Here is a 22,018-nt window from a genome sequence, read left to right as displayed (position 1 = left end):
AAAATTAAATATCTAATTTAATTTATCCTAACATCATCGATTTTACCGATGAAAGTAAAAAAACGATAGGTAAAAAGATAATTTCAATGTCCAAATTATGTTTTCAGTGGTGATAGATAATAAGAGGTCATAGGTGCTTGTAATAGATGAGGAGAGAGAGCAACAATGAAAAAATGAGACGACGACATAGATGTCAATGTTCTGCATCTACTTAGCATCGATGTAGATGTCAAGTAATCCTAACATAGATGTAGAACATTGCTTAACATTTACATCAACGTAAATGTAAATATAAATATAAAGTGATATCACTTTACATCTTTGTTGGTGCCAATGTAATCGCAACGTCAACGCAGAAATAGAGCGTCGACATTTGTATCATCACTTCTTCTCATCAAACCTACAACTCTAGTTTTGTTAGTATTCGAAAATATAACTGAGATATTAAAAATATTTTTTACTTATTATTTTTATAATTTTATAAAAAAATAATGATGTTAAGATAAATAAAATTAAATATTTCACTAAAATTATCTTTATACCAGTGTCCTTTTCTCCCTCGGGTAGCTTTTAGTTGCCTTCATTATTTATCTTTTTTTTGCACGCTATCTTGTTGGGTCTCCGACCGTTGCCTCCTCCGATGTTCACTTCGTCTCCGTCGTTAAAAATGGAGGTGATTGGCTGCCTCTTCTCAAGAAGGTCTCTCTCTGCATTTCCGATTCTCCCTCCTCGCAGTCGCCGGTGCCCATTTCAGTCTCCATCCCTGGTTCCTCTCATGATGTCCTCCTCCCCTTCTTCTGCCCAGGTGAAGCTAACTCACATCTCTTTTTCCGTTGGGACTCACCTCTTTTTCCCTCTACCTGATGGTGGTTTTGGTGATCGGTCTGGTGGGAAGGAGGCTTACAAAGGGCCCCGACCAAGGAGGGATTTGGTGGGCGATTGGGTCTCCAACAATAACGGGCTTGTCCGGAGCTTGCCCATCTATGTCGGTGGCGTCTCGTTGCTTGTCGTTCTCCTTAATCGTGCCTTCTCTGGCATCGCCCTTGTTACCGACGCTTCAAGGTATCGTTCATTTTACTTTTTCAATGAATGTTTTTATCTCATTTTGTGTATACCTTTTGTCTGTCCTAGTCATTCTCTTAAGGTCTGTAATGTATGGAATTTTGGTTATGAGAATTATGTTAAATTCTCATGTCAAAAAAAATTTCAGCCGATTAGACTGTCCATGTGAGGGAAGAGCTTTCTGACCTTTATTTGAGCTCTTCTCATAATATATGATGAAAACCCTGGACTGATGGAAGCAAAATGGTTATAAAAGAATTTCAGGTTGTGTCAAATTTTCTGTTGCTTTATGGAGGTTTAAACTTGGTATCCACCTAAATTTGCACTAAGCGACTTGGAAATAAAAATTGAACACATTGGAATTAGTCTTTTTTTAACAAATATTTCACAGTTGTATGAGAAGCAATTAACATTTTCAAAAGTTCTTTTGCAAAAATATAAGATTTCATTAATTTTAAAATTATATTATAATATACAATAAATAATCTCCTGTACCTGTAGATACTGGTGTTTGTTTAAACAAAACCCATGGTATATAATCACATGATACATGAATACCCACAATCTGGTTCAGGACAATTAATAACGATATAAAATTCAATCTAGTCTTAAATACCTCCTACTTTCATTACTAGCTTGTAATAACCGAGATAACTCAGGAGGGAATTATGATAGCTGTAGTGCTCTCCTGCATATGACAGTGCATAAATGAGATAAGAAATCAGCTTCCTCATTTACTTCTTTATGAGAAAAGAAATCAACAGTTGGTCAAAAGTTGAGCTAAGAGCTTGAATTAGTTCCCTTGTATCCAACATTTCCAAGGGGCTTGACATTTTTTATTCAGGATCTCCACTGTAACCTTTGAGTCTAACCATATTAAATGTTGACATTACTATTTACACAAGGTAATAAAGTCAATGTCAATGTGAAATGAAGTCTATATGATTGACATTTAGACAAGCTGCATCATTTAATGCTTGTGCGAATGAAATTCCCACTAACGGAACCAAGTTTGGCTAGTCGGGCATGGTCTGGTGCGGTTGGGTGCATCTGCAGTGGTCTGACATGAATGTTTGCTTTAACTGGTTTGGTCCTAAGTGATTTAGCTTAAGCATGTGCTTGGTTAGCCCACGTAAGCACATGGGATGTAGCGCCAATGTTGAAGCACTCGCCTAGGCGGCACTTAGGCAAAGGTATCTTGTCCAAAAGGGTTGAGGCGCTCAGGCTTTGCTTTGCTTTGCTTGAGTGGTTAGGTGAGCACCTGAGTTCCTTTTGGCAACACTAAGAGGGAGAGAGGTAACAAAAAGAGTGAACTTATGAAGGGGGAAAGAAGAATAATGCATTGATACTACCCTCCTTTCTCACAACAAAAGAAGGGAAGATTTGGACAATCTCCAATATTTTACCGTCTAACCAAGAAATATCTATCTTTGCAGTGGCACAGATCCCAATACAAACCTGAAGGCTGAACATTTTGATTGGAGAATACAATCTGGTTGGATGCCAAATGAGAATCCCATCAGGATTTGGTTTAGCTTAAATTTTTATCTTCCTTTGAAGCATAATGTGGGCATAAATTATAATCCTGTTGGACCATCTGAAGGGATTCTTAAACATTGTTCCATTAATATAACAAAGTTCAGATTTCTGAATGAAGCTGTTAAAGATTTCTCCTCTTTCATTGGCATGATGCCATTGACGAGCAGTGGATGTGCAAATATTAATATGAGGCCAACGATGGAGGTGTATCATCATTCTGCTCTAGATCATGGATTATAGTTTGTTTTTTCTTTTGTTCCTCTTCCACTTTAAATTTCTTTATTCAGAAAGTTCTAATTGAGCAACTACCTAAATTTTCAACTTTCTTGATCCTTATGGTTGATTTGTTATCCACAATTGAGCACAAATATATCATATAGTTCAGGCATTTTCTTGAGAAAGCTTGAAATTTGCATTTGTTTATATGGATCTATTTGATTTTTTTTCTTCCTTCATTTATTACATCATTAAGCTTCATAGATAAACTCATGTGAAGTTGTTCACTGAACAGTTCACAATCTAGAGCAGATATTTTGACGCTTTCACTGTCTGTAACCAATCTTCTCACTGGTCTGGTGTGGTTGTCGATTCGTCCAAAATATGTTTCTCCGGTGAGTATTACTGTAGCAGGTCAGTGTGCTATTTCCATATTTGGCAATCTTCTTTATACTTATGGTTGCTTTAATGATTCACTATTTCTTCTTTACTAAAATTTTTTTATTACTTGAATATTTATCAGGTAATTCCTTGTGGTGTAGAGTGTATGCGAATAAACTCGGATATTGCGGATCTTGCCATTCATGAGTTGCGATGGTATGACATTTATACCATAGCGGAAATCAATCATTTTGCTTTTTTTATATTACATGAGATTGTTATAAACAAATTGATATTCCTATTAATGCAAACCATACTCCTAGAGTCAAAATATGTTAGCACGGTTAATCTTGAAAGGTTTTATATTCTTCTTTAAAAATATCATAAGCAAGTAAAACTTTTCACCCTGTTTTTTTGGTCCTCTTCCAGTTGTATGGAAACTGTGTTAATCAGTTTTCAGTAACATACTACAAGGATTTTCTTTTTGGTTTATATTTGCATTTCTAATAAAACACATGAGGCATCATATGCAATTCTTGAAGTAACTTCTCTATGAAGTTACGTTGGCCATTCCTGTTGAAAGATGCACAATACACTGACAAAATAAAACTAGAAGTCAAAACATGTTATGACAACTAAGTTCTAATGTCATTCATCATCATAGAAGGAAACAAAAAAAAAAGATAATTTAACAAGCCCTCTTATTCATTATTGTTATGGTTCAAAGTTCAAACATATTGAACAGCTAAATTTATTTGTAACTCTATTAGAAAAACAGTGACATGCACATGCTGCAGTGCCCAAAATAATAAGCATCGCCACTTTTTTTTATTTCATTAGATAAATCCTATTACTTTACTAATGATTATATGTACAAGTGACTTCTTAAGAGAAGAAGCTGGCATTAGGATTATAGATGGCTGCTCAGGCCTCATCTAGGTCCTTGGACTATTATTTTGCCTGAAACTGAAAAAGCATCAACTGACAGGTACCTAGAAAATGAGGCTAGTTCAGTGGCTTAGGTGGACCACCCAGGTGCCCAAGTCCATGAGAACATTGAATGCTTCAAACTTTACAAGTATTTTAGGGGTAAGGTCTCCTCCAGCTTAGCATGCGACAAGCCTGAAGCTGGTTATGGCAGTCTGAGTGTCCAAGTTCCTGGTTTGATTCCGTACAAAGCTGCAATATCCTAACTTGCAGGTGAGTGTTTGTCAGAGAAACAACTTTTGGTTTGATTCCATACAAAGCTGGAAATACCATAATTTTTAAATTAATGATGAATCCTCTCACAAGGCAGACATGCCTTATGGTTGTATTCTTTTTTTATCTTTCTGTTTATATTTTTTTCGTAAGCCACTTCGGTGACCTATTTTTTTTAATTTCCCAGTCTAATAGTCTCATTTGCCTTCTGCACCTTATAACTTAGAAATACTGGAACCTGAAATCATATTACAGCAAAACTTTTGGGCTACCATATGACTCCAGTGTGCATTAGGATGTCTTGAAATTTTATTTATTGCAAATTTATAATGCTAATATTTTTATAATTATTTTTTGTATATGGGTAATGTTCAGCATCCAAACCATCTTGAAATACAGTTTTTGGATGTCTCACTTAGTTCCAAAATCTTATAAAAAGTTTAAGAAATTCTAATTGAAAAACTTATTATAAACCTTTTATGGTAAGACAGATAAATTTCTAATAATGCAGGGTATGGGAATCTCTTTCATCCACAACCTGTTGTAGATCCTTGGTGGTTATTTATGGAGGAAATTGCTTTCTTCAAATTGGAATTGCAGCTGAATCCCAAAATGAGACTGGAGTTGCAATGGTAGTTGATGTACATAAATTGCTTCAAGGATCACTCTGTAGAAGTGCAATTGGATCTGGAAAACGTACATATCACAACCATTCTTTTTAAGCAGCTAGTTTTTCTTTCTGTATAATCTCGAGTTCTAATTATTTCTTCTTGAGGAATGCACAAATTAAAACAACTTCACTCTTTTATCCTTGTTGGAAAATTTGACTATGTTTTTTGAATCCTACAGAAAGCTATTTGGCGAACCTTTCTCTTTATCCAGGAAGGTCTGAGCTTCCCTTTTTGCCAAGTAATACACAGGTACTTGTTATAAATTGTGTATAAAGAGATAATTTTACATATTTGCTAGATACTGAATGCATCTTTATGATTCTTGAATCTACTTTCATACTTGTGCTTGTTATATATGTCTTGTTTGACTCCTTAATTAAAAAACTATGCCACTCCTAGTACCCTTTATGAAGATAGTTGTAAGGGTGGTTTGACTGACAGAAGATGAAAATCAGTAATGTTACATAAAATTAGGAGCATAAAATTTAATCAACTCACCTTGGAAGTTACATCTTTGTGTTAGAAGGGAAAAATAAAAAAAGCTATTTGGGAAAGTAAGACATAACATAGAATCATTTTATCTATGTGATTGGCATGAAAAGTGATAATGAACTAATACATGGTCTGTCACATAGACTACCCAATTTCAGGCCGTCCACATCCAGTATAGGGGTTATTGGGTTTGCACTCGGAACAGGGCTTACCACCTGATAGCACCTATGAACCAGGCTTACTGCCTTGTTTTAAATTTTTTTAACAATTTTATTTTCTTAAAATCCTAATAACCCAACCCACCTTGTGCCTCTCTCTCTTCTCCTCGTGTTGTCTGTCACTGGTTGCTGCCTCTTCTTCTTGGTCACCTCCTGCTGATGTGCTGTCTGTCATCACTCCAGCACGGACCAGACCCATACCAGTTAGGGGCCATGAACCAGCACAGATGTGGTACTCGAATTGTAGAACCTTGGCTACAACTATTAAATCAGAATCAAATTGGAAGAATTAACCCAAAGTTCATGAGGCTCCTGCATCTGGGTGAGGGTCAATTATACATATTCTTACTAATCAGAGTCACCATCCGTAGTACTTGTGATGATAGTACCTTAGGTAATTTGTTTAAATTTATTTTTTCAGATAACCCCACAAAAACATGAATTAGTGTAAACATTGAAAACACTATAAGTTTTCATCTTGTTTGATTGCTATGGGCCAACTGGGATGCAAATTTAAAATACCATATGTTTTCATCTTGTTTGGTCCTGCATTGGTTGTACAACTGATGAGCTCACTGTACCAGGCTTCCTAGGTAGGAAACATATTGGTAATGTCGGGTGGTACCCGATATCAATACCATTTTCCTTGGTTTTGATAGCTGTGGCAATTGGCTTTCTCTTTCTCTTTTTTTTTTTCTCTATTTCTCTCATGTTCTCTCTCTTTTTCTTTCTTCTTTTCACGCATTCTCTCTCTTTTCCCTCTTTTGCCTCCCCATCTTACTCTTCTCTGCTGCATTGCTGCTTTTGCTTCCTCCTACTGGTGTGCCTCCCCATTTGCCTGCTCATATTCTCTCTTCTGCCTTCTCCTCCTTGTCCATTCCTCGTCCAACAGTCTTCCTCCTCTGCCTCTTCCTCTATATTCTTCTTCATCAATCCTCCAGTCTCCTTCTCCCCCTCCCCTCTTCATTTCCTGTTTCTCTCTGCTCCAGGCAGTACTGAATGCAGCAAGTCAGTATGTTAATCCACACTGGTTCTGTACTGGTCCAGCCACTGTCAGCCTCCATAACTTAGCTGTTAGAGCAGTGACTTTGGGATATAAGAAGACTAAGCAGAGGAAGCAATGATTGGGCACGGTGAAGGTGGTAGCCCTGGCAGATCACAGGCACTGGCTGACCAGTTTAATTCTGTTGTTGAGGAACCATGAGAGAAATAAGAATTTGTGATCATCATAACTATGTTACCACATTCTCAAGATTGGTGCAATGATGACAACAAGAATGATGGCATCGATGGAGGACACACACGTATCCCAGCTAGTCAGAGAAGTGGTAGGACATGCAGATCTCAATGCACAAACAACCAAGCACTACGAGAGACTAAGGTTACCACTAGGGAACACATCATCATGATTACTCTCCCATGAGGAACTCTCTTGAAAATGTGTATTATAAAAGTCCTCGTTTTTTTCGTATGTGGTACCTGCATAGATTCCATGATCCGAGTTATGATGTTGTTGCATAGTTCATATATAACAAGGATTCACGTGGGCTCTATGATAACATGACATGTGCCTATATTAGCCGGGAGTTACATAGGGGGATATTATTTGTTGATTTGCTTGTGGCATAACATTCATAGTTAGATTGCATCATGTTAGAATCATTCCAGTATGTCATCCCTGCATTATAGAAAGAGGTCACTGTGGCTGTGGTCTAGTTTTAGTTGTTTAAAGATATCTAATTAGTTCATCAGACCTTATAAATGCGATAAAATTGAGAAGACACCTTGAAACGACAAGATCTAGTGGAATAGTAAAAGTGTAAGACCACTAAGATTGGATCCAAAACTATTGGAGCTTGATTACATGAGATTCTTCATTATATGCAAACAACATCCTCTTGCAAAAGAAACCACAATGATGTTGCACTGTGTGCTCAATTTAAATATGTCGAAGAATGGTTATTCTGTGACTTCTGTCAGATCATGCAACGGTCACCTTTTTTTCTTTTATAGCTTCTTCTCTTTATACTTCTTTATTAGATACAGCGTGAATATGTCCTCTTAAAATATGCAATTTTATGCTTTCCAAATGGTCATGCAAATAGGTTATAACAAACTGTGATCATGATTACTCTAGTGTAAAACATCTAGCAAGAACACTTGCAACAGAGACTTTCATCTTTTGATTATGCCACCATTCTTTGTCATTTGCTAGATGCCCTTGAGAACATACATTTTTGGCATCTTCTTCTAAATTCAGCTTTACTTCTCCAGATCAGTCAGTTTTTAACAATATTTGCTTTCTAGTCAGTAATCTTACAACCGCTTGGAGATAGAGGAATTGCTATCGTTGGTGGTGACATTATCAGGGGCTTCACCAATCTTGATCAGGTTTATTTTTTTCACTATAAAATGCTATATTTTCCTTTTTTTATTTCATAGGAGTAGTGTGGTTAATATTGTTCATTTAGATGTTGCAGAGACTTTGTGCATTAATTCAGTTCTGCTAAAAATTTGTTCATGCATTGTTGACACCATTTAGGAAATGTTGCAGATCTAATCACAGATAATAAATGGCACAAATTGTGGTGCTTCTTTCACAAACCCTTTATCACATAAATCAAGAAAAAGATTGCAAGATGACAAGAAGGAAATATTAGCTGTCAGGACTGAAGTAGTTGATTATCACCCTTCCATTTTAATCTTTCAGTTCTAGAACTCTCCTTTTCTGATACTTTCTTTTGCAAACAAGGGACTATTTGCAAGTCACCATCCTACTTGAGTATCCTGATGCTCATATCGTGGGAACACTAATCTTATTTTCTATAAGACCTTGGTTAGCCATATTGAAGGTTGATTGGCATCTGCCGTTCCATAGTATGATAGTTGTTACTCTTTTGTTTACTAACTTTGATTGGATCGATCAGTGAGTTAGATGCCATCACAGTTGGATTACTGTTAGAAGTCTAAGATAAGTAACAGTGGGTTCCTGAGGTGTAAGTTCTAGAACTTTAGCTGTGCCTTGCACACTGTCCAGATCTCTGTCATCATTATCCCATGGTCCTCTAAAGATATATCTCTGTTGGTAGTGTAATCCTAGTACTTCAAAGAATAGTTAACGTTTAGAAGATTAATTGAGTATATATAGAGCAAAGTCCATTGTTCCACTTATTTGCCTAGATCTAGACTTGAGTCTGAGTTAGCCGGGAATAGTCCAACCAGTCCAGATGGCCAACCGTCTCAGTTGTTGCAGCACTCATTTAAGTTCTATCAACTCCTTTTCCAATAATATTGAGATATCAACTGATGATATTTGGATCCTGGTAATATTATTCACCACTTGTATTATACTTATCTAAATTGTTTGATTTTTTTTTTCAAATATACTGGCCTCTTAATTCAATTGAGTGGTGGTTACAATTTAGAGGATCGACATTGAATCTCAAAGCAATTGCAATGCAACTCTTATCACAAACTATGTCATCTAGCAAATGCAAACGTAATTGATCAACATTCACCTTAATTCATACAAAGGTTCACAATCAATTATCGTATAAACATTTGGAGAAATTGGTGTTTATGGCTTTATGCAATATAACATGCGTCCAAGGATGTAGTGTGCTGAAATTGACAAGGAAACATAGGAGCCAGAGATAGACCCATATGACTTCTAGTTCTACAATGATAATTCTGAACCAATGCTCAATTGCATCTGCCTAATATTTACACTATACTGGTTCAACTATTCACAACATTCCTACTGTAATGGTGGATATGATGACCAACAGATGCAAGGTGTAAGTTGGTCATTCTTCTCTGAGTCAATACAGAACATCAATATAATGATGACAGTCGTATTTCCACCGCACTCTATGCTCCAGAGTCATACCAGCTGCAATCATACTTGCCATGTGAGCCTCCTACAATAAGAGCCATCACTGATGATAAGGTGACAAATGTGACCATGTTATTGTATCAGTAGCATATAGTTTACCAGTATGAAATGCTGTGGGAGTAGTTCTATGCATGGGTACTACAGATGCACTATATCAACATACAAGTACCATCATATTCCTGATCCACCGGCGGTCGATTCACATGATTCATCTTAGTGGTAGGAGCACTACAAGTATCTCAAGAGTCGATACTAGACCCATACCTGTCCTAGGTGTAGCGGTATGAATCTGAGCAGGTATTTGTCTTTGGTTTACATCTTATTTAGTATTATATAGACCTAATTCAGTTTATAATCATCTAATTTGGTTCATCAGTGAAGGTCTTTTGCGAGCTAAACATAAAGGTTTCTGCAACATCGGAGTTAATATGCTAACTAAAAAAGTACATGGCTCAATTTTGTATCAGAAATGTCTCAATTTGTATTGCCTCTTCAGATGAGAGATTTTTACTTATCTGTATCTCATCTGAATTTTAATGAGTAGCAATATAAAAATGCCCTTGGCTGAATCATAAGTTAGCAATTGGGCATCAGTTTAGAGCAACATCAATATTTTTCACTAATAGATAACTGTCAAGGCAACTAATATAGCTATTTTAGTGAAATTTTATGTGAAGAACAATTTAATAGACATTTTAAGTGACAGACTTTGTCTAAGATGCATCTTATACCTTGAACACCATAATCATCTAAGATAACATAGTGTGATCATCATTTAGATATGCCTTCTTCTATCAAAGAGATCTTTAACAAAGTTCAATTATCATGATAAATGCTCTTGATCATTCTCATTTAAGCTGCTAGTCCTAGTAAAACGCATGTTAAAAACCATATCTTTGTTGTTTGAGCATTTTATACTCTAATTATCATGGAAGATATATTTGTCATCATAAATGCATTAATTTGTGAAAAAAAATACAGTAGCTTCGGGGTTTGAGGTTCTTAAGATTCAGCGTCATTTGTAATTTGAATAATTCTTCTTAGTGCATATGATAAATGAGTTACTGACTTTTGATATGTAATATCTTTGTCATTTGAATCGTCCTGTTCAATATTAGCAAAAAAAAAAATCAAGTTTAGAAAGACTTAAGCTGAATTTTAGGTTTTATGTTTTGCGTTTGTTAGAACTGCAAGAATGAGCAGAATCTCATCTCTTCTTTACTGTCTTAAATATTTTATGATTATGTGATGTATTTTTATATCTTTTCTATATACGCCATTAGTTAATGTGAAAGAAAATGAACACAAGGAAAGAAAAAAAAGGATCTTGAAATGAGCTTCGCCTGTGCTGTAGGCATGGATAACATTAATTGCAGAGAAGTTGGATGCTACATTGTCAGAATTATAGGGTATGATCTCATTCAATTTTGTGATAGTTTTTCAACTTAATCTTTTCCTTGTACTTTAATATAGTTTTTATTTGAATAATCAAGATTAAAACAGAAGATGTTACTCCTGGAAATGACAACTAAGAACTGAGAACATCATCTTGTATCCTCATGAAACCTGATTCCTTGCCATGCATCAGAAAATTTTATCTTGCTCTTTCTATTGAATATACAAATTATCTGAATTAATTCTTACCATGCTTCAGAAACTTTTATTTGGCTCCTTTTATTGAACATACAAGTTGTTTCTGAATTAGTTATAGAGTTCCATAATAATATTGTTTTGGTGTTTCTACACTTAATACACAATAAAGCTCTTTACAGATTCTAACACTCGTGTTCATAGTTAACCAAAATGGCCACATTCATCCTCCACTCTATCAGAATAATTGTGTACTTAAATTCCGGCACTCTATTATAAGTTCTGTGCACAAATGTACCCGGAGTCTAGACAACACCTCCTACAATCTGTCTAAATCTGCCCTAAATCCTTGCACCATCATGAATGATACCAGGGCATCCATTACCCAGATTCTATGGTCACATTATATGTGGAGGTCATGAAAGGTGCCCTATGGATCTATGGAATGTACAAATACCTTATATGGTTCCCAAGATTACATTGGCAAGGGCTGATATACTTGGGATTGGCTAGTAATGACTGAGAATAAATTTAAAATTGGCCAAAATACCTAAGAAAAATTTGAGTAATAGTCGGTGTTTAGTTGGATTTGTTTAGAGGAAATTATGGTTGGTTAGAAAATTTTGTGATTGAATATAATGAATGGATATTTAGTTGACTAATTGCAATCAGTTAGAGATATTTTAGAGGGAAGTGTGTGAAGTGGCTAGGCTTCCAGTTAGAATACGTAAGTTTATCTCTTGATTTCCTCTTTTTTCTCAGTTTATGGTAGCATAGGTCCATTCAAACCAATTTGTTGGAAGATATTTGTGTGTTGTTTTAAAATTGAGTTTGGAGCAAGGTAATTTAAGCTAAGTTTATAAGTTTTGGTCCAACACCTGTATCAATTGCTGGCTGGACAGAGATGGGTTCGTTAAGTACCAGTATATCAGCACATGATAAGCTAATGCATTCTATCAGTGTGGATCAAACAAAAAGAGGGAGATATCAGGGGAGGAGGAGGATGAGAGGAGGAGAAGCAGGAAGAGAAGGTAGATAGAAGTAGGTGGAGAAGGATGAGGAGGGAAGAAGAGCGGAGGAGGAAGAGAAGGCTGAGGAGGAGACATGGCATGGTGGAGGGGAATGGGTGATGTAGCTGGGTCTGGTGTGAGATGGCAAGGTAGCTGTAGTGAGGTGGTGGGAGGAGAATATATTGAGGGGAGAGCGACTAGAGAAAGAAAGAAATCGAGGACCATGGGAGGGAAAAAGAGAAAAAAAGAACAACTATCACCGAAAACCTATAAAATAACACCGGATGATGAGCTTTGGTTTGGTAAGGTTACCGAACAGTAACTCCTGTCTCAGACGGAAGGCAAAATTACTGAGTTCCATCTCCCATTTTCTAGTGGGACCGGTAAATACTGGTTAGAACAAATTGGTTCAACTTGTTTGTAAATTTTTTGTTTATCCGAAGGACAGGTGATGAAGAAATATTTGATCCAAGGATATTGCTATCAACAGCTGAGGATTTTACCAACTAGGTAAGTTTTTAAATCGTTGATTTAAGCAATCTGAGACAATCTGGTAAGTAGCTAGGGGAGATTGAAGTGGATCACGTGGTACATGATCTTGTCACTCCTACCTCTATATCTGATGGGATTCACGTAATGGCTTATCGAAATGATCTTTACTGGGTTTCTCTTTTATTTTTGGGTGATGTTGTTGGGATATATCACCCCTAACAAGATTTCTTAGTATGAACTAGCAATTATCTGGTGCAGTGCATAGATTTATGCATTTTCATAAGGCTTCATTAAAATTGTTCTGTAATTAAATAATAAAAGGTATCAGAAGCTGTTAATTTTAAGAACACATTTATGATTAGTACCAGTCAATAAATGCATGAATGCATTATATAATTGTGAAAAACAACTGTCAATGTGACAGCACAAATAACCTTTCTATTTGCGTGATGTATATTCAAGTATAAATATTGCATTAATATCCATTACATGGAAACTTATGCTTGGGTTTTTCTGTGAGTAATAAACATGAGAAGCATAATGAGAGTCGTACTTGAAGAAATGGAACCTAGAAGGGTAAATGGGCATATTTGACACCATAATTAGATAAAATAATAAGCAATCTTACAATTAAATTTTAAAACAACAATTTGGATTAAGTGCAAAAGATATATCACAATCCTGTAGCAAAGCATGAGTCGTTGCTCGTCGCAGCATGTCCTCATATGTGGAAGAAATCCTTGTACTTCCTTTTTTTTAGTTACACATGCAAAAATCCTTTCATCTTTTACCAGCATATAGCAAATATGTTCTCAGAATATAATAAACATGATTCTAACAACAATTTTGAGTGCGCTCATACTCCAACAGGAGCATTGGAGATCCATGATTGTTTGATTGTGGCGAGGAGCGATGCCGATGCCTTTGGCGTGGTGCGTTTATATGTTTCAGCATGTCTTCGAAACTATTGGCATGGCAGGAATCGACTCGGTGATTTGTTTGGCACCTTACATATTGGTGAACTTGACTATCTGAGATGGGTTTTTGTTTTGTCTATTTATTTTGTTGTTGTTGTTGTTTGGGCTATGTATGATCCAACTTTCTTTTAGGTGTAGTTTCAATCCTTGTTCCTTTTTGTATCACGGCCGCTTATGAATTCATGGAATGCGTCAGTTGTATGCTGTAAACTACCTTTTATGTAGTGCATCTTTCCCCTTTTCCAAGAAGAAAAGAAAAAATTCGACCGTGTTGATCAACAGCTTGATTGTACTCGACCCTTTTCCAACAAATATATTTTCTTAAGTTATTTTCGAAGAGCCGAAAGGATTGCTTAGAGCCAATGTGTGGTATGTAACCGAAGGACAAAACGAGATAGTAACCATTAACATCCTTGCTAGGGGTAGAGTATAGAAATAAGATATGTATAAAAAAAATCATCAATTCGTGCTTTTATATTAGATTATATGGTTTTATTTAATTAAGTAAGATATATTATAGATATGATCGGATTCTGATTATGATTATTGGTTAATAGAAAAGAAATTTATATTATAATATGATTTTTTAGGGGATGCGAGAAACTCTCATAATAACTTATTATAGACTATCTGCTTTCGTTTATAAATAGACAGGACCTTTAGGGGTTAGATAGATGCATCTAAACACAGTTGAGAGATTAAGGTTTTTCTCTCAATCTTCCTAATCTATTAATCTAAGTGGTCCTGTAAAAAGATAAAAAGAGATGAGAAGGAATTTCTAGTTCTCCTTGTATTTCATATACGATGGTTATAAATTTTATGCTAACAATCTATTCATCATTTTCCTAGCACACAAGTAGTATTATAGTTGTTAAATATTTTGTACAAAATGATGGATAGAGAAGTCAGAGAGTACCGTGTAAACTTAGTCTTAATCAGTCTTCGAGTTGGAACTAAATAAGTGGTGTTCCACGGGCTAATTACATATTATCCCTATGGTTAAATCTTTTTAGCATTCTAGTCTCTCAATTAAAAAAAATTACATTGAAATCTTTATAATTATGAAAGTGAAACATTTAATCTCATTTACCCTGACATTTTCAATTGTACTGACGAAAAATATAGCATGTGATAGCACATACATGAATGACATGAAAACGATAGACAAAAATATAATTTCAATAGTAGTGACGGATGGTGACAGTGAGTAGCTGTTGTGGTGGTGGTCAACGAGAACAATACAATGATCAATCTTGTCGATGATGATCTGAACATTGACGAGGACGAGGAAGAAGAGGCAAAACGGTGAGGTATCTACATTGGTGCTGGAAGAAAAAGAGAAGGCAAGTAAGGCATTTGCATCGGCACTACACGCTCTACCTCACTTGCCTCCTCTTCCTCCTCTGGCATTGATGCAGATATAGAGTGACGTTAGAGAAGGAAGAGGGGGCAGAGCGATTGCGGTGCTGACGCAAATGCCTCACCTCCTTTCTCTTCCTCCTTCAGTGCCAACGTAAATGTCTCATCGCCTACCTCCTCTTCCTCCTCCTTGTTGATGTTTGAATCAATATTAGCAAGATCGACTATTGCATCATCGTTTGCCACCACCACCCATGACGTCAACATTTGTCACTATCGTTGAAATTATTTTTTTATCTATCGTTTTCATATTATTCATGCATGTGTTGTTACATGCTATATCTTTTATGGGTAAAACCAATAGTGTTAGGAAAAATGAGATTAAATATTTTACTTTCATTACTATAGTAATTTCAATATAAATTTACGATACTAAAGATGTGGTCTAACTATAGAAATTTCAATGCAAATTTTATAAAGAGATCCAACTAAAGGAGGTAATTTGTAATTAGCCCACATTGAATTTAACTTGAAAATATGTCAAAATATTCCTAAAGTCATCCCAAAATAAAAAATTCTATGGAATTACCGGTTAGATGTTATTGTCCTTCTGTGTGGAACGGTGAAATGGACAAGTATTGAAAAGTTACACTGATATATAATCAACATGAAAAAATAGACATTTACCCAAATAGTTCAGCAAGATATTTCTTTCCCCCCCTACTATATTGCAGTTCATGAATCAAACATCATGTTTGGACATAGTTCCCCAAAAAATTGTCTAATTTTTTGGGGGTAACAACTAATTCCAGCTTTTTACCCACAAGAAAGGTGTCTAATTGTAGATTTTGTTCAAAACTAATACTGACCCTCAGCAAGCAAGATGTCCAAATCTCAAAAGCATTTCTGCTAACTTATATGCAAACCCATTTGCAGACAGCAGCTATAAGAAAGTCAAACGGTGATGGCTGATTCAAAAAGATGCCGCACTTGCAGTTTTGCTGATATGATTTCAATGTTTGAACATACAAAGTTAACTATGTTATTAACAATGTGAGTTACTGTATATCGAATATTGGACATTAAATGTGATTAACATCGTTAATCTATGTATCATCATTTCCAAAAAAAAAAAGGAATGCAAGCCATTGAGTCAAGATAATGACAAAAAGATCTCTGCCGAGGTGCCAAGTGACTCTCGAGGCTGTAATTAGTGTTGAAATGGTGTGTTTAAGTGCACTGCCACCAAAGGTTTGTAGTCACTAAGGATGAAACCTCTACTTAAAAGAGTTTCAACATAAAATGATAAACTCTACTCATCCAATCATAACATAAGTCAAATTTGAACGGAAGTCAAACTGATTAACCACGTTTCTACCCATTTCTATGCCCGATCGACGGGTTTTGACACAGTCTCCTCTCCGACATACGGACGTACGTCAAGACGAGTGGTATCAATACGGGTCACGGAAGTCACGTATACGTACTTTGGGCGCATTTATACCCGTGACCTGACAAATCACAGCCATCGATAGTCTGCAGGCGAAATGGCCGTCGGATGCATGTTCCATTTTAGATAGATCACATCGGACGGTGCTCCTGTCTCAAAGGTAGCTGGAGATCCCACATGAAGATCCGTGCCGCTCCACGTGAAGGAACCGCTTGGCCGTGCGAATCCCAACGGACACGCGTCGTACAAGAAGCAATCTTCGGCTCAAGATTCGCGCTTCGGCGAACGCAACATTATGATTCGCACTACGATGCCATCGGACGGCGACTGATCACCCTGCCGCACGGGAGTCTCGTGTTCCGCCGTGCCCGACGCACCGCATCGTTCAATGGATCGGGTCACGGACGGTGACCTTAAAGACACGGCGCAACCAATTCCTTCGAGGCATCCATTTTCCTTTGACGGGTTGAGCACAAACCCTAAGGCGTTCTCGTCGCGCTTTCCTCTGTCGACTGAAGGCCACGGATCTCAGTTGTTTCTCCAATGTTTGATGCTCCCTATCTTTGCATGCATATGACCAAAGAATTTTCAATTTTGCAGAAAATTTGGGGTGAATGGAAATCTTTATTATTTATTTATTTACTTTTTTTTTTTTTTTTTTTTTGTATATACTCAGGTCTGGATCTCTCCCGAAAAGTATCAAGTAGATAAAGTTTGAGTTCGCTTGTTTCGGTTTCAATTTGGAAACTCTTGTGGGTACTCGATCAAAATTTCGTTGATGGTGCTGAAGCTATTGATTTTTTCTACACATATTTGCCATGGAGCTGTAAAATTTACTGAGAAACGGGAACTAGGGATCGGAGGATAATATTTTGGTCTGAGAAAGAGAGGAAGATCGGCTTTTGCACGGATGAGCGAAGCGAACGTACCATCAGATCCACTGGTAGATGAACAACTTTCCAGGAATCATAACCTTATCCTGCCCCTCCTTAACGAGGGTTCTGAATTGGTAGTTTGCTCCGACAGAGATGGTGGGCAGGCTGCGGCTGAAGCCCCAGAAGCTGCAGAACTGGAAGCAGATTCTGCGGCCATCGACACCCATCACAAGAATTCTGACCCTGTCACTGAGGAGAAATCCAACTCAGTGGGAGAAGCAGTGGGGAAGGGATCTGATGACTCCGAAGCGATAAGTTCTTGTAATATCGATGCTGATGTCGGTATTGTTTATGAGGGAACAACCATCGTAGAGGAATCCCATGGTCTGGAAGTGGCACCATTAAACACTGGTGATTTTAGCATTATTGTTGGTGTTGTTGATGATGAAACCGATATTAGAAAAGAATCTGATGACTTGGAAGTGACACCAATAGGCACTGGTGTTGTTGATGCTATTGTTGGTTTTGCTGCTGGTGGAACCACTGCTAGAAAGGAACCCAGTGGTCCAGTAATTCCATCAAGATGCTTGGATGATTCACATGTTACAGATAGTGTTGAGGCGATGACTAATGGTGCTGGGAAGCATGACCCAAACATGCTGTCTACCAGCTGTGAGGCAGCTAAGGCCACTAATTATGTTGCAGATAGGGAGACTGAATTTGAAGAAGCTACTGATGGCAGTACCATGGTTCCTTTGCCTGAAAAGGCCTTAGAAAAGAAGGTTGGCACACTTGTCACTGCAGCCATGAAGAAGTATGCGGTGCCAAGATCATCCAGTTATCATGGAGTTACAAAGTGAGTTTTGAGGGAGAGCTAATCCAATGGAGGTTTCATATTGATGAAGGTATTGGAACTGATTCATGGAACATGATGATTGCCTGTTCGTCGTTGCATTGCAGGTTGAAGTGGAGTGGAAAATTTGAAGCACATCTCTGGGACAACACAAGCAGAGTTGAAGGGCGGAAACGGAAAGGCAAACATGGTATGAGTTAAAGTTGATGTACCTTATTGATATTGTTGTATTACATTTATCGATGTTGTGAAAGCAAATATGCTAAGAGTGAATCATCACATCTATGATACCGGTGAGATGAAAAGCTTGTTGTGCATGTTTATCATTTAGCATGTATCTCTTTTTTCAAGTTAAAAGAATTCATTTATTACAAATTCAGTGGCTTGTTTATGAAATACTGCAGCAGATTATTTTAACAACAAGCCCTCATTCCCAACGTTTAGTCTATTAAAATGGTTTTGAGGTGACGTATGTGCAGTGCTCCAGTAGATGCAATATGAGATTGGTTGAGGGAGCACAATGTTGGTGTCGGTAATGATTAAGCAAAGTTTGTTGACATTGATACCAATTTTGGTAGAGAACATGTGTCCAGAAAGTCTATATTGATTGTACCTGACTTACAAGAAGAGATGGGTTATTGAGAATGCTATAGGAGAATTAATTGTAACCGTCACTTACTGAATTTGTCTAAAATTTGATTGACCAATCACAGCTACTGGAATCCTTGGTAAAAGCCAGAAATTGACCACGATCTGTCAATGCCAACTAAGTTCTATTGATTTCTGACTGATTTCTCAAAAAAAAAAAAAAAGGTTTCTAGATTTTACATAGTTCATCCCATTTAAAGCCAACAAACCTGTATTGAAATTGGAGGATCCTGCAATCCATATTTAAGGTGAAAGGTTTGTAGGAATATATCTGGAGAAGTACTTCGGATTAAAGATGATAAACCAGGTAAACATTATGGTGCAACTATAGTTTTGTGACGGGCATGTAGATGGCACAACATGAGGACTTGCTTAAAACCTATAAAGCACTTCAAAAATACAAGGATGTGAATGACTGTAGTGACCAAGAAGAACAATAGACATCACTAGACTTTATAGGCATTGTGAACCATGAACCTTACGAGATATTTTTGTAATTTATTGTCAAAATATCATATACTTGTTACAATTAATATAATTAAAGATATATGAAACTATATATGATCTAAAAAGACTTTTTTTTGTATAATTTTTTTTTTTTAATCTAATTTTAACTTTATCTGATTTAAATGTGATTTTCCTGATTGTTCTTAGCCGCTTCAAACTGGTTCTAGGTTCCATGGTAAATCTGATGGGACCAAGATCCTGCAAACTCTCAAACTGCTACAACTTTTTGATAATTCATCTCTAATTAGTTGCTCCTACGCTTGGGTTGGATCTTCACTAGATTATGTGGCCGATGGTTACTAAGGGTAATATGAAGACTCTGGCTGTTGCCAAAGTTGACATTGGAAGCTATAGTTCTTCTTCAGATAACAATCTGATTGTACAACAATTAATGCAGGAGTTCATCCAGTTTTGGGGTTAATTTTTTAGCCTATATTGAGTCAATTATTGTTTTGCATTTATCTTGATTATATTTTCTCCATAAATTCTATGTTGATGGTTGTTTGAATTCTTTCTTTTGTTCTTCTAGTTTTCTTGTATTCTTAAAGTCTTTTATTTTCTTTGTTTTGGCCCAATAATCTGTGTTAGCCTAATTCTCTTAGTCTGTGTTTCTTCATTTGTTGTGTTTTTTTTTATTAAAACTCCAAACTCACAAGGATCTAAAGATTCCAAATTTAGATATGAAATAGAGTTCCAGCACAATCATTTGTTTTAAACTAGTATCTAGTGGACCTTTTGCTTACTGAAAACCCATTCCTTTTTCTTTTTCCCACACCATCTATAGCTTAAGATAAGGGGTCCACTGTTTTGAGATTATTGAAGAGGTTGCACTTCTTGTCTGCATCAACAAAAATCTAAATGCAGCTCACGAGACTTTCACCAACTAATTCTCTGTTCATTTTGATCATTATATTTTTTTATTTTTTTTGTTTTTGGGTATCAAGACATTTGCTGGTGTAGAAGATGGAGGCCTTCTAATCAGTTTGGAGTCTTGTGCCTTGCCCTCTGAATATTGTTGGCACTGTATTACAGTAGCCACATGAGTAACATGGATTCATGGTTGGTTTTTGTTATTTAGGGAGCAGTAGCTCTCTGCTGTCTCATTCTGTAATTCTCTATTTTTACAATTTATCATTGTTGAGACCAATTTTTTGAGTAAGTATTACTGATTCTTTTTTCTGATTCTCTTTGGTGGCTTTTGTGGCACATACCTGTGCTTATGGTCATTGCCATCGGTTGCTGCTGTGTTTGTGCATCAGTGTATTTAGGTCAGTACTGATATATATTTTTTAGTCTATAAAGCAAAAGTTGTTTTTATAATGATTCTGAGAATCTCATGCAGGCAGCTATGTTTCTGAGGAGATGGCAGCAAGAGCTCATGATCTTGCTGCTCTTAAATACTGGGGTCCAGGACCTACCACCAAACTTAACTTCCCGGTAAGATATCTTTTACCCACCCTTTTTAAGATAACTTTTTGAGGTTTTAAGATATTTGAAACTCATAATCTCATTAATACCTTAATTATTGAACTTATAGGTTTCTGATTATGAAAAAGAACTCGAGACCATGAAGACCATGTCTCAAGAGGAATTTGTTGCCTATGTGAGAAGGTGTGACTGAAGAAGTAGTATGTTTTCTGGATCACCAAATCATAGTTTTGTTTTTTTTTTTAATCCTTGAATTTCCTTGACAGAAAAAGTAGCTGTTTCTCCAGAGGAGCTTCAATTTACAGAGGAGTGACAAGGTTGGTTTTTCATTCATGCACCTTCTGAATAATAGAATGTTTCTTTATATAGCACACTGAGGATGGCGTCCGCTACTGACCAATGATTCTGTTGCAATTTGGTGGCATTTCGGACCAGAAGACGGAAAGATGGCAAGTGGCAAGCTCGAATTGGTCGGGTTGGTGACCTTAAGGATGCCAAGGACATCTACCTGGGAACATTCGGTGCGCAATCTTCAAATTTGTCTCTTTAGCATTTCAATTTATATGAACCAAAACTGATGACGGTGCTATTGATACCAATGTTTACTCTTGTATAAGCCAGACACCGAAGAAGAGGCTGCTGAGGCTTATGACATTGCAGCCATTGAACTCCGAGGGGTGCATGCGGTGACAAATTTTGACTTAAGCAACTACGATGAAGGAGGTATAAAACGATCGGAGGATCCCTGCACACTTGAGATGTAAAGTCAAATAATGGTTGGTTTCAATGAGTGTATACCTTTTGGACTCGGTCTCCCTCTGACCTTCCGAAGCAATAGTTTTTTAAGACTTTTGGGCAGAGTGTGTTGTTTGTAATGTCTGTTCTGGTGGATGTAGCTTTCTCTGGCTCATTTAAGTTGGACTCTGCCGGGGTCAAATGAAATGCCTGGTTAGCTTTGCTTGTCAGAGCTTACTAACTAGTTCAGCCCCTATTCCATTCAGATTCAGTTTGACATGGGTCTGCTCTGAAATGATCTGGGTTGCAACTTGTTTGTTGTCAACGCCAGTCAACGGTCTTGTGCTGCCTTTTCCTTTTAGCAACTGCTGCTTCTGAAACATGTTTAAAGGTATAATACAGCTATAAACAGTAGCACTA

At 36.8% G+C, this 22,018-nt stretch overlaps 2 protein-coding genes across 7 annotated transcripts; both read left to right on the top strand.

Annotated features, from left to right (window-relative positions):
• Nucleotides 1-597: 597 nt before the first annotated feature.
• Nucleotides 598-14,011, top strand: LOC103969584 (protein COFACTOR ASSEMBLY OF COMPLEX C SUBUNIT B CCB4, chloroplastic). Of its 4 annotated transcripts, none has more exons than XM_018819863.2 (9): nt 598-805; nt 899-1,062; nt 3,113-3,212; nt 3,341-3,414; nt 4,910-5,094; nt 5,248-5,318; nt 8,087-8,170; nt 11,029-11,083; nt 13,637-14,011. In XM_018819863.2, the coding sequence occupies exons 1-8, from the start codon at nt 641-643 to the stop codon at nt 11,080-11,082; spliced, it is 897 nt and encodes a 298-aa protein (XP_018675408.2). In that variant the 5' UTR covers nt 598-640; the 3' UTR covers nt 11,083; nt 13,637-14,011. The 4 variants fall into 4 exon arrangements, 3 of the variants coding, with proteins under 3 accessions (XP_018675408.2, XP_064986518.1, XP_064986517.1); XM_065130446.1 differs by having other exon boundaries at nt 896-1,062; XM_065130445.1 differs by having other exon boundaries at nt 598-1,062.
• Nucleotides 14,012-16,940: 2,929 nt separating this feature from the next.
• Nucleotides 16,941-21,842, top strand: LOC135625530 (AP2-like ethylene-responsive transcription factor BBM2). Of its 3 annotated transcripts, XM_065130442.1 has the most exons (9): nt 16,941-17,097; nt 17,229-18,283; nt 18,388-18,470; nt 20,695-20,703; nt 20,778-20,872; nt 20,973-21,046; nt 21,130-21,180; nt 21,302-21,384; nt 21,485-21,842. In XM_065130442.1, exons 2-9 carry the CDS (start codon nt 17,463-17,465, stop codon nt 21,625-21,627), a joined length of 1,359 nt encoding a protein of 452 aa, XP_064986514.1. In that variant the 5' UTR covers nt 16,941-17,097; nt 17,229-17,462; the 3' UTR covers nt 21,628-21,842. The 3 variants fall into 3 exon arrangements, with proteins under 3 accessions (XP_064986514.1, XP_064986516.1, XP_064986515.1); XM_065130444.1 differs by lacking the exon at nt 20,695-20,703; XM_065130443.1 differs by lacking the exon at nt 20,695-20,703 and having other exon boundaries at nt 21,299-21,384.
• Nucleotides 21,843-22,018: the final 176 nt, after the last annotated feature.

This window comes from Musa acuminata, chromosome BXJ2-10 (genome assembly GCF_036884655.1).
Source record: "Musa acuminata AAA Group cultivar baxijiao chromosome BXJ2-10, Cavendish_Baxijiao_AAA, whole genome shotgun sequence".
NCBI lineage: Eukaryota > Viridiplantae > Streptophyta > Magnoliopsida > Zingiberales > Musaceae > Musa > Musa acuminata.
The sequence above is the reverse complement of the archived record's forward strand: the minus strand, read 5'-3'. Positions and strand labels throughout refer to the sequence as shown.

What these genes read in the sequence shown, in the direction of transcription:
- LOC103969584 (XM_065130445.1), top strand. Translation starts at nt 641, where the DNA reads ATGTTCACTTCGTCTCCGTCGTTAAAAATGGAGGTGATTGGCTGCCTC. An exon ending in CTTGTTACCGACGCTTCAAG is followed by an intron (nt 1,063 to 3,112) that starts GTATCGTTCATT and finishes TTCACTGAACAG; the next exon opens with TTCACAATCTAGAGCAGATA. An exon ending in GTCCAAAATATGTTTCTCCG is followed by an intron (nt 3,213 to 3,340) that starts GTGAGTATTACT and finishes AATATTTATCAG; the next exon opens with GTAATTCCTTGTGGTGTAGA.
- LOC135625530 (XM_065130442.1), top strand. Translation starts at nt 17,463, where the DNA reads ATGAGCGAAGCGAACGTACCATCAGATCCACTGGTAGATGAACAACTT. An exon ending in AGTTATCATGGAGTTACAAA is followed by an intron (nt 18,284 to 18,387) that starts GTGAGTTTTGAG and finishes GTTGCATTGCAG; the next exon opens with GTTGAAGTGGAGTGGAAAAT. An exon ending in CCACCAAACTTAACTTCCCG is followed by an intron (nt 20,873 to 20,972) that starts GTAAGATATCTT and finishes TTGAACTTATAG; the next exon opens with GTTTCTGATTATGAAAAAGA.